The 16,400-nt window shown below is 43.8% G+C and overlaps 1 protein-coding gene across 1 annotated transcript; it reads left to right on the top strand.

The window, feature by feature from the left end:
• The first annotated feature begins 3,068 nt into the window (after positions 1 to 3,068).
• Positions 3,069 to 12,437, top strand: LOC311117542 (serine protease FAM111A-like). Its single transcript, XM_084192461.1, has 2 exons — positions 3,069 to 3,308; positions 9,969 to 12,437. The coding sequence occupies exons 1-2, from the start codon at positions 3,258 to 3,260 to the stop codon at positions 11,952 to 11,954; spliced, it is 2,037 nt and encodes a 678-aa protein (XP_084048587.1). The 5' UTR covers positions 3,069 to 3,257; the 3' UTR covers positions 11,955 to 12,437.
• Positions 12,438 to 16,400: the final 3,963 nt, after the last annotated feature.

Raw genomic sequence — 16,400 nt, 5'->3', positions numbered from 1 at the left:
GACCCACCATCCTGATCCACCATCCTGACCTACCATCTTGATCTACCATCCTGATCCACCATCCTGACCCACCATCCTGACCTACCATCCTGACCCACCATCCTGATCCACCATCCTGACCCACCATCCTGATCCACCATCCTGACCTACCATCCTGACCCACCGTCCTGATCCACCATCCTGACCCACCATCCTGACCCACCATCCTGATCCACTATCCTGACCTACCATCCTGACCCACCATCCTGATCCACCATCCTGACACACCATCCTGATCCACCATCCTGATCCACCATCCCGATCCACCATCCTGACCCACCATCCTGATCCACCATCCTGACCCACCATCCTGATCCACCATCCTGATCCACCATCCTGACCCACCATCCTGATCCACCTTTCTGATCCACCATCCTGACCCACCATTCTGACCCACCATCCTGATCCACCATCCTGACCCACCATCCTGACCTACCATCCTGATCCACCATCCTGACCTACCATCCTGATCCACCATCCTGACCCACCATCCTGACCCACCATCCTGACCTACCTACCTGACCAACCGTCTTGATCCACCATCCTGATCCACCATCCTGATCCACCATCCTGACCTACCATCTTGATCCACCATCCTGACCCACCATCCTGACCCACCGTCCTGACCCACCGTCCTGACCCACCGTCCTGACCCACCATCCTGATCCACCATCCTGACCCACCATCATGATCCACCATCCTGACCTACCATCTTGATCTACCATCCTGATCCACCATTCTGACCCACCGTCCTGACCCACCGTCCTGACCCACCATCCTGACCCACCATCCTGATCCACCATCCTGACCCACCATTATGATCCAACATCCTGACCTACCATCCTGACCCACCATCCTGATCCACCATCCTGACACACAATCCCGACCCACCATCCTGACCACCATCCTGACCCACCATCCTGATCCACCATCCTGATCCACCATCCTGACCCACCTTCCTGATCCACCTTCCTGAGTCACCATCCTGACCCACCATCCTGATCCACCGCCCTGACCTACCATCCTGACCCATCATCCTGATCCACCATTCTGACCTACCATCCTACCCACCATCCTGATCCACCATCCTGACACACCGTCCTGACACACCATCCTGACCCACCATCCTGACCAACCATCCTGATCCACCATCCTGAAAAACCATCCTGATCCACCATCCTGACCTACCATCCTGACCTACCATCCTGACCCACCGTCCTGATCCACCATCCTGACCCACCATCCTGACCCACCATCCTGATCCACCATCTTGACCTACCATCCTGACCCACCATCCTGATCCACCATCCTGACACACCATCCTGATCCACCATCCTGATCCACCATCCCGATCCACCATCCTGACCCACCATCCTGATCCACCATCCTGACCCACCATCCTAATCCACCATCCTGATCCACATCCTGACCCACCATCCTGATCCACATTTCTGATCCACCATCCTGACCCACCAGTCTGACCCACCAGCCTGATCCACCATCCTGACCCACCATCCTGATCCACCATCCTGATCCACCATCCTGACCTACCATCCTGATCCACCATCCTGACCCACCATCCTGACCCACCATCCTGCCCTACCATCCTGACCCACCGTCTTGATCCACCATCCTGATCCACCATCCTGATCCACCATCCTGACCTACCATCTTGATCCACCATCCTGACCCACCGTCCTGACCCTGACTCTTTACTGTAAACTGACAAAGTGCTCCATTGTGTAAAATACATTATTTTTGTTTTAGTTTTTGATGGGTCACATTAAATAAATAAAATAATAATAAAAGCATCATATTTACTTTTTTTTGTTCAAAAATCTAAGTTGTTGTTCAGGATGACTAATATGAATGACAATTATGGGAGCATGTAATTGATGCGCTACATGATCAAAAGTATGTGGACACCTGCTCATCAAACATCTCATTCTAAAATCATGGGCATTAATATGGAGTTAGTCACCCCTTTGCTGCTAAAACAGCCTCCACTCTTCTGGGAAGGCTTTCCACTAGATGTTGGAACATTGCTGCAGGGACTTGCTTCCATTCAGCCACAAGAGCATTAGTGAGGTCGGGCACTGATTTTGGGCGATTAGGAATGGCTCGCAGTCGGCATTCCAATTCATTCCAAAGGTGTTCGATGGGGTTGAGGTCAGGGCTCTGTGCAGGCCGGTCAAGTTCTTCCACACCGATCTCGACAAATCATTTCTGTATGGACCTGGCTTTGTGCACGGGGACATTGTCATGCTGAAACAGGAAAGGTCCTTCCCGAACTGTTGCCACAAAGTTGGAAGCACAGAATCGTCTAGAATGTCATTGTATGCTGTAGCGTTAAGATTTCCCTTCACTGGAACTAAAGGGCCTAGCCCGAACCATGAAAAACAGCCCCAGACCATTATTCCTCCTCCACCAAACTTTACAGTTAGCATTATGCATTCGGGCAGATAGTGTTCTCCTGGCATCCACTAAACCCAGATTTGTCCAGACTACCAGATGGTGAAGCGGGATTCATCACTCCAAAGAACGCGTTTCCACTGCTCCAGAGTCCAATGGCGGCGAGCTTTACACCACTCCAGCCCACGCTTGACATTGCACATGGTGCATCCCCTGTAGCTCAGTTGGTAGAGCATGGCACTTGCAACGCCAGGGTTGTGGGTTCGTTTCCCACGGGGGGCCAGTATGAAAAAATGTATGCACTCACTAACTGTAAGTCGCTCTGGATAAGAGCGTCTGCTAAATGACTAAAATGTAATCTTAGGCTTGTGTACGGCTGCTCGGCCATGGAAACCCATTTCATGAAGCTCCCGGCGAACAGTTCTTATGCTGACGTTGCTTCCAGAGGCAGTTTGAAACTCTGTAGTGAGTGGTGCAACCGAGGACAGATTATTTTTACGTGCTACGTGCTTCAGCACTCAGCGGTCCCGTTCTGTGAGCTTTTGTGGCCTACAACTTCGCTGCTGAGCTGTTGTTGCTCCTAGACGTTTCTACTTCACAATAATAGCGCTTACAGTTGACCGGGCATAGCCCAAATCCACTCATTTGAAGGGGTGTTCACATACTTTTGTATATATAGCGAATGTGTATCCATATTATCATGATAAACATGGTATTTCATGTTCTAAAAGTCAATATTTTATTTTCTTTAGAACCTTCAAATTCCTGTTATTTTTCTGTTTCAGAGTGATTCACCGTCAGACCAAATGGCTCCAAAGATGGAGAAGATGAAGATGCCTGAGCCTAACGATAGCATGGTCAGTATAATGTTTATAACACATTCATTTTAAGTATTGATTAATACATGTTTTGTTTTCAGCTAATAATAAAAGTAATAGATAATTATTGACAGCTTTATGCATTATTTTTTAAATGAGAGAAATGTATCTTTTGTGGATAAAAGTGTCTGCTAAATGGCATATATTATATTATAAAAGCACATGTTCTATTGCTATGCATGAGCTGGAAACATATACAGAGCCTTCAGAAAGTATTCACAACCCTTTGCTATGACACTCCAAATTGAGCTCAGGTGCATCCAATTTCCTTTGATCATCCTTGAGATCACTAGAACTTGATTGGAGTCCACCTGTGGCCAATTCAATTGTTTGAACATGATTTAGAAGGAAACACATGTCTATATACAGTACCAGTCAAAAGTTTGGACACACCCACTCATTCCAGGGTTTTTCTTTATTTTTACTATTTTCTACATTGTAGAATAATAGTGAAGACATCGAAACTATGAAATAACACATATGGAATCATGTAGTAACAAAAAAGTGTTAAACAAATCAAAATATATCTCATATTTGAGATTCTTCAAATAGCCACCCTTTGCCTTGATGACAGCTTTGCTCACTCTTGGCATTCTCTGAACCAGGTTCAAGAGGTAGTCACCTGGAATGGATTTCAATTAACAGGTGTGCCTTCTTAAAAGTTAATTTGTGGAATTTCTTTCCTTCTTAATGCGTTTGAGCCGATCAGTTGTGTTGTGAAAAGGTAGGGGTGGTATACAGAAGATAGCTCTATTTGGTGAAAGACCAAGTCCATATTATTGCAACAACAGCTCAAATAAGCAAAGAGAAATGAGAGTCCATCATTACTATAAGACATGAAGGTCAGTCAATACGGAACATTTCAAGAACTTTAAATGTTTATTCAAGTGCAGTCGCAAAAACCATCAAGCGCTATGATGAAACTGGCTCTCATGAGGACCGCCACAGGAAAGGAAGACCCATAGTTACCTCTGCAGCAGAGCATAAGTTCATTAGAGTTACCAGCCTCAGAAATTGCAGCCCAAATAAATGCTTCACAGAGTTCAAGTAACAGACACATCTCAACATCAACTGTTCAGAGGAGAATGCGTGAATCAGGCCTTCATGGTCGAATTGCTGCAAAGAAACCACTACTAAAGGACACCAATAACAAGAAGAGACCTGCTTGGGCCAAGAAACATGAGCAATGGACATTAGACCAGTGGAAATCTGTCCTTTGGTCTGGAGTCCAAATGTGAGATTTTTGGTTCCAACCGCTGTGTCTTTGTGAGACGCAGAGTAGGTGTACGGATGATCTCTGCATGTTTGGTTCCCACCGTGAAGCATGGAGGAGGAGGTGTGATGGTGTGGGGGTGCTTTGCTGGTGACACTGTCAGTGTTTATTTAGAATTCAAGGCACACTTAACCAGCATGGCTACCACAGCATTCTGCAGCGATATGCCATCCCATCTGGTTTGCGCTTAGTGGGACTATCATTTGTTTTTCAACAGGACAATGACCCAAAACACACCTCCAGGCTGTGTAAGGGCTATTTAACCAAGAAGGAGAGTGATGGAGTGCTGCATCAGATGACCTGGCCTCCACAATCCCCTGACTTCAACCCAATTGAGATGGTTTGGGATGAGTCGGACCGCAGAGTGAAGGAAAAACAGCCAACAAGTGCTCAGCATATGTGGGAACTCCTTCAAGACTGTTAAAAAAGCATTCCAGGTGAAGCTGGTTGAGAGAATGCCTAGAGTGTCACGTCTACTCCCGCTCCCCCTCTCTGGCGCTCGTTGTCACCAGTTCACTCATCATTACGCATACCTGCCACCATCGTTACGTGCACCTGCACTTAATTATGGGATTCACCGGGACTTCATCACTGTTTAATGACCTCCCCTATATCTGTCTGTTCCTCAGTTTGATGTTGTTTTGTCCATTGTCTTCCGTCCATTCTTGCTTCTCGTCTCCCAGCGTCCTTACAAAGAAATAGGGCTATCTTCTGTATACCTTGTCACAACACAACTGATCGGATCAAACGCATTAAGAAGGAAAGAAATTCCACAAATTAACTTTTAAGAAGGCACACCTGTTAATTGAAATGCATTCCAGGTGACTACCTCGTGAAGCTGGTTGGGAGAATGCCAAGAGTGTGCAAAGCTGTCATCAAGGCAAAGGGTGGCTACTTTGAAGAATATAAAATCTAAAATATATTTAGATTTGTTTAACACTTTTTTGGTCACTACATGACTAAAGGATTTCACCCCAAATACAGTATAAATGTGTGAACGGTGTTAGAGTTATATTGTAGTGTCAACCCACTAACAGAGGGGTGGGGAGTTAGAAACTGTTGAGAAAGCATTCCAGGGTGAAGGGGACTGAGAAACTGTTTAAAGGTGGGCGGAGCAAAGTGCCTTTGTGTGTCAAGGGATATAACAGCTGTATGTATGTTTTTTGGCGCCAGAGCACTCCATGATTAAACATACAGATCATTCTTGCTGGTTGTGGACCTTGAATCATTTATGATTAAAACCAGAGCCTTACAACCGCTGGTAATGATTCAAGCTTAGGTTGAATTAGAGATAGAAATTCTCGTGACAGTGGCCCTGCCAAAGCCCAGACTTGAATCCCATTGAAAATCGGTGGAAAGACTTGAAGATTCCTGTTCACCTCTGCTCCCCATCTAATTTAACAGAGTTTGAGAAAATTTGCAAGGAAGAATGAGATTAAATCCCCAATTCCAGATGTGCAAAGCTGATGCAGACATACCCAAGACGACTCAAAAGCTGTAATAACCGCCAAAGGTGCTTCTACAAAGTATTGACTCAGGGGTGTGAATACTTATGTAAATGAGATATTTCTGTATTTCATTTTCAATACATTTGCATCATGGGGTATTGTGTGTAGATTGGTGAGAAAAAACATCAATTTAATCCATTTTGAATTAAGGCTGTAACACAACAAAATGTGGAATAAATCAAGAGGTATGAATATTTTCTGAAAGCGCTGTAGCTCCAAAGGATTCCACCATGAGTACAAATAGTATGTATGAGGGCAATACAAAATAAGCTATTTGTTGAGTATATTGCTTTGAAGTCATATAACAAAAATAAGATGTTTATTGCAAATCTACAAAACAAATACTATAGATAAATACTATAGATATGAGTTCAAATAAGTGCATTGCAATGAGATTATTTCTGTATAGTCATGTACAGTGCATTCGGAAAGTATTCAGACCCCTTGACTATTCCCACATTTTGTTACAGCCTTATTCTAAAATGGATTAAATAGTTGTTTTCCCCTCATCAATCTACACACAATACCCCATAATGACAAAGCAAAAACTGGATTTTTGAAACGTTTACACATTTATTTATTTTTAAAACACTGAAATATCACATTTACATAAGTATTCAGACCCTTTACTCAGTACTTTGTTGAAGCACCTTTGGCAGCGATTACAGCCTCGAGTCTTCTTGGGTATGACGCTACAAGCTTGGCACACCTGTATTTGGGGAGTTTCTCACATTTTTCTCTGTAGATCTTCTCAAGCTCTGTCAGGTTGGATTGGGAACGTTGCTGCACAGCTATTTTCAGGTATCTCCAGAGATGTTCGATTGGGTTCAAGTCCGGGCTCTGGCTGGGCCATTCAAGGACATTCAGAGAATTGTCCCAAAGCCACTCCTGCGTTGACTTGGCTGTGTGCTTAGGGTCGTTGTCCTGTTGGAAGGTGAACCTTCACCCAGTCTGAGGTCCTGAGCGCTCTGGAGAAGGTTTTCATCAAGGATTTCTCTGTACTTTGCTCTGTTCATCTTTCCCTTGATCCTGACTAGTCTCCCAGTCCCTGCCTCTGAAAAACATCCCCACAGCATGATGCTGCCACCACCATGATTCACCGTAAGGATGGTACCAGGTTTCCTCCAGACATGACGCTTGGCATTCAGGCAAAAGAGTTCAATCTTGGTTTCATCAACAGAGAATTTGTATCTCATGGTCTGAGAGTCTTTAGGTGCCTTTTGGCAGACTCCAAGCGGGCTGTCATGTGCCTTTTACTGAGGAGTGGCTTCCGTCTGCCCACTCTACCATAAAGGCCTGATTGGTGGAGTGCTGCAGAGATGGTTGTCCTTCTGGAAGGTTATCCCATCTCCACAGAGGAACTCTAGAGCTCTGTCAGAGTGACCATCGGGTTCTTGGTCACCTCCCTGACCAAGGCCCTTCTCCCCCGATTGCTCAGTTTGGCCGGGCGGCCAGCTCTAAGAAGAGTCTTGGTGGTTACAAACTTCTTCCATTTAAGAATGATGGAGGCCACTGTGTTCTTGGGGACCTTCAATGCTGCAGACATTTTTTGGTACCCTTCCCCAGATCTGTGCCTCGACACAATCCTGTCTCGGAGCTCTACGGACAATTCCTTCGACCTCATGGCTTGGTGTTTGTTCTGACATGCACTGTCAACTGTGGGACCTTATATAGACAGGTGTGTGCCTTTCCAAATCATGTCCAATCAATTGAATTTACCACAGGTGGACTCCAATCAAGTTGAAGATTGGAGTCCATCTCCAGGATGATCAATGGAAACAGGATGCACCTGAGCTCAATATCGAGTCTCATAGCAAAGGGTCTGAATACTTATGTAAATAAGGTATCTGTTTTTTATTTTTAAGAAATATTTCATTTCTATAAACCTGTTCTAACCACATGTTACAGCCTTATTCTAAAATTGATTAAATAACTTTTTTTCCTTATCAATCTACACCCATAGTGACAAAGCGAAAACAGGTTTTTAGAAATGTTTTGAAATTTCTTTAAAAAAAACAAACAGATACCTTCTTTACATACAGTGGGGAGAACAAGTATTTGATACACTGCCGATTTTGCAGGTTTTCCTACTTACAAAGCATGTAGAGGTCTGTAATTTTTCTCATAGGTACACTTCAACTGTGAGAGACGGAATCTAACACAAAAATCCAGAAAATCACATTGTATGATTTTTAAGTAATTAATTTGCATTTTATTGCATGACATAAGTATTTGATCACCTACCAACCAGTAAGAATTCAGGCTCTCACAGACCTGTTAGTTTTTCTTTAAGAAGCCCTCCTGTTCTCCACTCATTACCTGTATTAACTGCACCTGTTTGAACTCGTTACCTGTATAAAAGACACCTGTCCACACACTCAATCAAACAGACTCCAACCTCTCCACAATGGCCAAGACCAGAGAGCTGTGTAAGGACATCAGGGATAAAATTGTAGACCTGCACAAGGCTGGGATGGGCTACAGGACAATAGGCAAGCAGCTTGGTGAGAAGGCAACAACTGTTGGCGCAATTATTAGAAATTGGAAGAAGTTCAACATGACGGTCAGTCACCCTCGGTCTGGGGCTCCATGCAAGATTTCACCTTGTGGGGCATCAATGATCATGAGGAAGGTGAGGGATCAGCCCAGAACTACACGGCAGGACCTGGTCAATGACCTGAAGAGAGCTGGGACCACAGTCTCAAAGAAAACTATTAGTAACACACTACGCCGTCATGGATTAAAATCCTGTAGCGCACGCAAGGTCCCCCTGCTCAAGCCAGAGCATGTCCAGGCACGTCTGAAGTTTGCCAATGACCATCTGGATGATCCAGAGGAGGAATGGGAGAAGGTCATGTGGTCTGATGAGACAAAAATATAGCTTTTTGGTCTAAACTCCACTCGCCGTGTTTGGAGGAAGAAGAAGGATGAGTACAATCCCAAGAACACCATCCCAATCGTGAAGCATGGAGGTGGAAACATCATTCTTTGGGGATGCTTTTCTGCAAAGGGGACAGGACGACTGCACCGTATTGCGGGTAGGATGATTGGGCCATGTATCGCGAGATCTTGGCCAACAACCTCCTTCCCTCAGTAAGAGCATTGAAGATGGGTTGTGGCTGGGTCTTCCAGCATGACAACGACCCAAAACACACAGCCAGGGCAACTAAGGAGTGGCTCCGTAAGAAGCATCTCAAGGTCCTGGAGTGGCCTAGCCAGTCTCCAGACCTGAACCCAATAGAAAATCTTTGGAGGGAGCTGAAAGTCCGTATTGCCCAGCGACAGCCCCGAAACCTGAAGGATCTGGAGAAGGTCTGTATGGAGGAGTGGGCCAAAATCCCTGCTGCAGTATCTGCAAACCTGGTCAAGACCTACAGGAAACGTATGATCTCTGTAATTGTAAACAAAGGTTTCTGTACCAAATATTAAGTTCTGCTTTTCTGATGTATCAAATACTAATGTCATGCAATAAAATGCAAAATAATTACTTAAAAATCATACAATGTGATTTTCTGGATTTTTGTTTTAGATTCCGTCTCTCACAGTTGAAGTGTACCTATGATAAAAATTACAGACCTCTACATGCTTTGTACGTAGGAACACCTGCCAAATCCGCAGTGTATCAAATACTTGTTCTCCCCACTGTAAGTATTTCAGAACCTTTGCTATCAGACTCGAAATTGAAAAAGGGATGGGGTCTGAATACTTTCCGTATGCACTGTATGTTCAGTGTACACCTGTGTCATTGTAAGTGACATACGTGTATGTGTATTCATATTAATGTGTATGTGCATTCATATTAATGTGTATGTGTATTCATATTAATGTGTATTTGTATTCATATTGCCATTTTCATAGATTTCCCCACAGAAGGAACATCTTCACCACATTGCCTTCAAATTCCAAAAAGAAGACCCGTATGAAATCACCTGTAAAAGCCTTGGCAGCGTGTTACAGGCTCTTCAAACAAGTCCCAAATTCCTTGAGCTAAAGGAAAAGACTGAGAAACAGAGGATGAATAAAAAGAACACAACGAGAAGACAAGACCTTGTTATCCAAACAGTGAAAGGAAAGAAACCAATAGCAACACACTTCCCTTGTCATCTGATTGAGGAGGATGACCCGCTCACCATATCAATCATTTTCAATGATAGTAAAGAGGCCACAACTGAACCCACACAGATTTATAAAGAAAATGAGAAATATGTCATTTTTTACATTGAATCTGAAGGTGGTACGAATACCAAAACCAAGCAACTGCTGAAAAACAACAAACTTAAAACGTTTGGCCCTCTATGCATCTACGCCATCTGCGGAGAGACAGTGGAGACAGCACTAAAAAGAGATGGACGCTTCCATGACGATGTGTTCATTAAAACTTGCACTCTTGTTGAAACGGAATCAGATCGACCGCGGCATGTTGAGATGAATGTACTAGTTGACAATCTGAATCAACGAACCTTCGAAATGATCTTGGAAGATAAAAAGACCACACAGGCTGCAACTGCCCATCCACAAGCTGGTTCTAGCCTAAAGAAAGAAGATGAGGCCAACTCCATACAACTCCCCATGTCTAACAGAAGCAATGAAACATCAGCTGCAGGGGAACCCCCCGGAAAACAGAAACATCCAGTACCAGATTCTGCTGAAATTTTGAAGATTCTTCGCCACCAGTTTGCTGATTTGGTTAAGCAGATGAAGAAAAGGTACAAAAAAAGAAAATATTCAGGCGTGCTAAGTCATTTAAGCGGGGAATTTGGAAAGAGCGTCCAGGGGTTCTCTGAAGTCCACACAATAAAGAAGCTGATGGAACTGAGTGACTCAGTCTGTATGATCAATGTCGAGAATGTCAAGCACGGCACTGGCTTCCTGCTGTTTGATCATTACATTCTGACAAATGCACATTTGTTTGATAATAATGGCATCTGCTATGTTGATGATTACCAGATTTCAGTCAATGTAACTGCCACATTCAACAAAGAATGTCCCAATGAGTCACATCCGAAGGTTATAGAGGTGAAACCAGAAGTCATTGACTTTCAATGTGGATTTGATGACTATAATCAATATGTGGACTTTGCTGTACTAGAGCTTCAGGACGTTCCTACCTCCACCAGTCTTCTCTGTAGCTATAGCCCAGCTCCAAAGAAATGTGGAGTCTGTCTCATTGGACACCCAGCTGGAGGAGTGAAAAAAACAGATTTCACCACCATTATTGAGAGAGAAAGTAGAGGCGAGGCTTTCAAAAGAGAGACTGGGAAAAATGACAGAATGGATATGCTGATCAATAAATCCATAGAAAAGCACAAAGAGATGTATGACACGCTCCTGAAGCCAGGCAGCACTGAAGTGACCTATGACACCTGCCTCTTCTATGGAGCTTCTGGCTCCCCAGTCTTTGATGAATCCTGCCAGGTGATAGCCATGCACACTGGAGGGTTTCCCTATGAAGATGAAGGAGTGAAGAGTGTGATTGAGTATGCCATCCCACTCTTCACCATACTGGAGCACTTTCTGATCAAAATGAGGGACAGAAACAAAGTTGAAATACTGACCAAGTTCACCAGCAAAGCCTTGAAATGCTCACTGTTGTTTGATTTCATTTCCAGTTTTATCCACAACCTGGTAATGGAATGGAAGCCCTCATACAGTGAAGCCTTGACAGCAGTCTGGGAAACAGTTGAGGAAAATGAGAACCATCTCATATTGCAAAAAAAGGTTAGAAAATTGCTAAATTCAGAGTCAGTACGGGAAAAAATGAATACAGCAGGAAATGAAGCTTTGAAAGAGTTATTGTTGAAAAATAACTTGCAGTATGATGATGAGCCCATGGATGAGTCGTAGGAGATTGTGTTGCAAATACATCATGTGGTTGTATTGGGAACAACACAACTATGTCCATTAAGGATAGCCAACACAAATTACTAAATGGCACATTGGTTTCTTTACCCTGTAATGGACAAGGTATTTCAGCAATCCATACTTTGGTTTTTGTTTACCTGGCCACAGTTTTCAAATACTGATGTATGTCAACAATTGCACTAACATTAGTGTCTTTGGGGCATTTTAGGGTCTTGGTAAATTACCTCATTACCTGTTCTCATACAAATGTTTTTTTATCATTTTGTTATTGTTTTGTTTCTCCTGCCTTTGTTTGCTGTAATTCATCAATGGTTCCTTGTAGCTCTGGATAAGAATGAAATATAAATGTAAAAAATGTTCCTTATGATGTACTTTGTATTTGCTGCATTTTTCTGAAGCTCCTTTGAAAAATTGACTTTGGTCTCAAAGGGACTTCCCTGCAAAAATAAAGGTTAAATAAATAGATACAGAGACAACTATGTCATTGTGTTCTACATTTTGTTACTTTGAATTTTGATCACTTGTCTCTGGTTTAACTTGTCAAAGATAATACTTTTGAACAGTAAATGTGACAATACTTGTGTACTCTTCCGAGACTGACTTCACTGACCCATAATCTTGCTTTCCTTGTATACGGTGGTAATTGTCTTTACATTGGAATACTGTATCATTTTGGAATTGTTATATCTCATGAAATTAAAAAGATAATCATAAAACTAGTGACAGACTAATCAATAAATATGTCGACAATTACAGCTTGCTTATTGCTTCTTATTGCAAGTGGACCACACAACGGTGTGTCTGATCACATGACTGTGACCACACAACGGTGTGTCTGATCACATGACTGTGACCACACAATGGTGTGTTTGATCACATGACTGTGACCACACAATGGTGTGTTTGATCACATGACTGTGACCACACAATGGTGTGTTTGATCACATGACTGTGACCACACAATGGTGTGTTTGATCACATGACTGTGACCACACAACGGTGTGTCTGATCACATGACTGTGACCACACAACGGTGTGTCTGATCACATGACTGTGACCACACAACGGTGTGTCTGATCACATGACTGTGACCACACAATGGTGTGTTTGATCACATGACTGTGACCACACAATGGTGTGTTTGATCACATGACTGTGACCACACAATGGTGTGTTTGATCACATGACTGTGACCACACAATGGTGTGTTTGATCACATGACTGCGTACATAATATTATTTTCCGGTCTTGAAAACAGAATGTCATTAAGCAGAGATTTTACAATTTCAAAGATACAGTGTGCATTCTGAATGCACAAAAAGAACAAAAGCCACAAATGTGGACAACGTTTTATTGTATCTCATTTAACAGGAACAGACCATGGAACTTGAAAAGATAGAGAAATAACATAAATCCATTTATACTGAACAAAAATATAAACGCAACATGCAACAATTTCTAAGATTTCACTGAGTTACAGTTCATATGAGGAAATCAGTCAATTGAAATAAATATATTACCCCCTAATCTATGGATTTCACATGACTGGGAATACAGATATGCATCTGTTGGTGACAGATACCTTTAAAAAATGGGCCTCACAGTGGGCCTCAGGATCTCGTCACAGTACCTCGGTGCATTCAAATTGCCATCGATAAAATGCAATTGTGTTTGTTGTCCATAGCTTATGCCTGGCCATACCATAACCCCACTACCACCATGGGGCACTCTGTTCACAACGTTGACATCAGCAAACCACTCGCCTACACAACGCCATACACATGGTGTGGTGAGTGATTTTGAAGGAGTCAGGCGCAGGAGGGTAAATCACAGAATAAAAGGGCTTATTCCGAAAACACAGCGGTACGCAGCAATGTGTCAAACACTCCAGTGCGTAATCAGGCGCACTGGTAAACAAGGCACACAGGTGAAATATCCTGACGATACAAAATACAAGGAGCTCCACTGAGCTAAACTAACCTCCACAATAAACAATCACACACAAAGACAAGGGGGCAGAGGGAACACCTATACAGGTACTGATGAGGGGATATGAACCAGGTGTGTGTACTAAACAAGACAAAACAAATGGAATGATGAGATGAGGAGCGGCAGTGGCTAGAATGCCGGTGACGACGAACGCCGAAGCCTGCCCTGTCACGCCCTGGCTCTGGGGACTCTAAAATGTTGAGCCAGGGTGTGGATTTTTCCTTGTTTGGTTTTCTAGGTTTTTCGTTCTAGATCGTGTATTTCTATGTTGGCCAGGGTGGTTCCCAATCAGAGACAGCTGTTGCTCGTTGTCTCTGATTGGGAACCATACTTAGGCAGCCTGTTTTCACTAGTCATTGTGGGATCTTGTTCCATTTGGTTTGGTGTGTATAACCTCAGGACTTCACGTATCGTTTGTTGTTTTTGTTAGTCTTGTGTACGAAATAAAAGATGTACGCATATCACGCTGCGCCTTGGTCCGCTTCATCCTGTAACGATCGTGACATGCCCGAACAAGGAGAGGGGGCAGCTTCGGAGGAAGTCGTGACACATGGTCTGCGGTTGTAAGGCCGGTTGGACATAGTGCCAAATTCTCTAAAACAACGTGTCATGTGAATATTTATCTCTAATTCAACCTAAGCTTGAATCATTACCAGAGGTTGTAAGGCTCTGGTTTTAATCATCAATGATTCAAGGTCCACAACTCACAAGTCTTATCTGTATTTTTATTCATGGCGAGAGCTCTGCTCAAAAACACAAATCTCCTGTTTTTATACCCCTTGACAAACAAAGACACTATGCTCCTCCCACCTTTCTTAAACAGTTCCCGCCTTCCCCCTTGAATGGTTAGTAACGCCCCTTCTGTTAGTGGGTTGACACTACATGATAATTCTAACATTTATACTGTGTTTGGGGTGAAATTCTTTAGTCATTATTCTTAAAATCCAAATTAATCTAACAATCCACCCCTTTGACTAAATATTCCCACATTCAGGATAAATGTATTTTACAAGCATGATTAATCTCAGAGATCACATCAGAACTAATAAACATTTCATCCAATTGCGGTCTTTCAGGGTCCAAATCCTCGTCATCCACCAAGCCTGGAGGATTGTTTTTCACATTCCCCTGGTCAGAGTCCGGAGTCAGTCCATCTCTCATCATTGTTTAGATACTGCATTTCACCAACGCCTGACTCACCAATCCTCGGACACAGGGAACAAGACAACAACCACATAATACAAGAATACCCATACAAACACTGATCGCTCCTAAGATGGTGGCTGCTAGGGTTTTCCATTTACCAAATATTTCATCAAACCACCCTATCCACAATGTACTAACTTCTGAGTTCAGTTCATCCTTCACTCAGTGCAGTTAATTCTGTAAGAGCTCTGGTGACTGTCCCATCCAGTGTGGTGTTGTTAGGGATAAATATGCAACAATGGCTTATCTTTCTATAGACACCGGCCCTTTCTGCCTGATCTAGAACCAACCTCTACTAAGTTATGAGCGGGATGGCGGATAATCGCTCAGAGATCCCCTTACTGCATCTCTAGTCTTGTCAATAAATCGCTGTTGGTTGTAATAGATATAATTTATCCAATCCATATTTTTGTTTGTCCCCCACCAGAAAAATGTTGTAGTAAAACTCTCCCATATTTGATTTATAGCTTTGTTGTCACACTCTGGCTATGGACTCGTGTTATTGTGCCAGGGGGTGTTTGTTTCGGTGTGGTTTTGTTTTCTATGTTGGGTAGTCTAGTTGTTCTTTTTCTATGTGTACCTGAGTGACTCCCAATCGGAGGTAACGAGTGTCAGCTGTCGGCTCGTTATCTCTGATTGGGAGCCATATTTAAACTGTCGGTTTTCCTTTGTGTGTTGTGGGTTCTTGTTTCGAGGTAGTTTAGTTTCACCGTGTACTGTCACGTTATCGTCTTTGTTTGTTTTGATCGTGTTTCAATTATTAAAGAAGATGTTTGCTTGCAACGCTGCGCCTTGGTCTACTCCTTATCATGACAATCGTGACAGAAGAACCCACCTTACTACGACCAAGCAGCGTGTCCAGGAGCCATCGCCAGGGAGATCCCTCACAGATCTCCTTCGCCTCCTGGACTGGGTCAAGCCGAGGGAGGAAGACAAGGGCTTGACGTTATGGCAGAAGGGCGAGAAGCTGGCGAGGGATATGGAGAAGTGGTCCACGGGTAGGAGAGACGCCCCGAACATTTTTAGGGGGGGGCTCACGACGGCGGACCAGCAGGAGGCCGCGATAGAGCGGTCCAGTGGGTTGCCGGAGAAGGCCGCCGAGTTACGGGGGCCACTGGTAGAAGAGGGGATGGAAGGTGTGGAGGCACGGCGAGAGGTACTGGCGTGTGTTGCCAGTCCGGTCCGGCCCGTTCCAGAGCCCGGTGTAGAGCCAGTGGTGTGTGTCCCCAGTAC

The sequence above is a fragment of the Coregonus lavaretus genome (assembly GCF_964263955.1).
Source record: "Coregonus lavaretus genome assembly, contig: HAP1_SCAFFOLD_175, whole genome shotgun sequence".
Classification (NCBI taxonomy): Eukaryota; Metazoa; Chordata; class Actinopteri; order Salmoniformes; family Salmonidae; genus Coregonus; species Coregonus lavaretus.
Note: the sequence above shows the minus strand (reverse complement) of the source record. Positions and strands in the feature narration are given on the sequence as shown.

Coding starts and splice junctions, on each gene's coding strand:
- LOC311117542 (XM_084192461.1), top strand. CDS start 3,258: ATGGCTCCAAAGATGGAGAAGATGAAGATGCCTGAGCCTAACGATAGC. Junction 3,309..9,968: donor CTGAGCCTAACGATAGCATG/GTCAGTATAATG, acceptor CCATTTTCATAG/ATTTCCCCACAGAAGGAACA.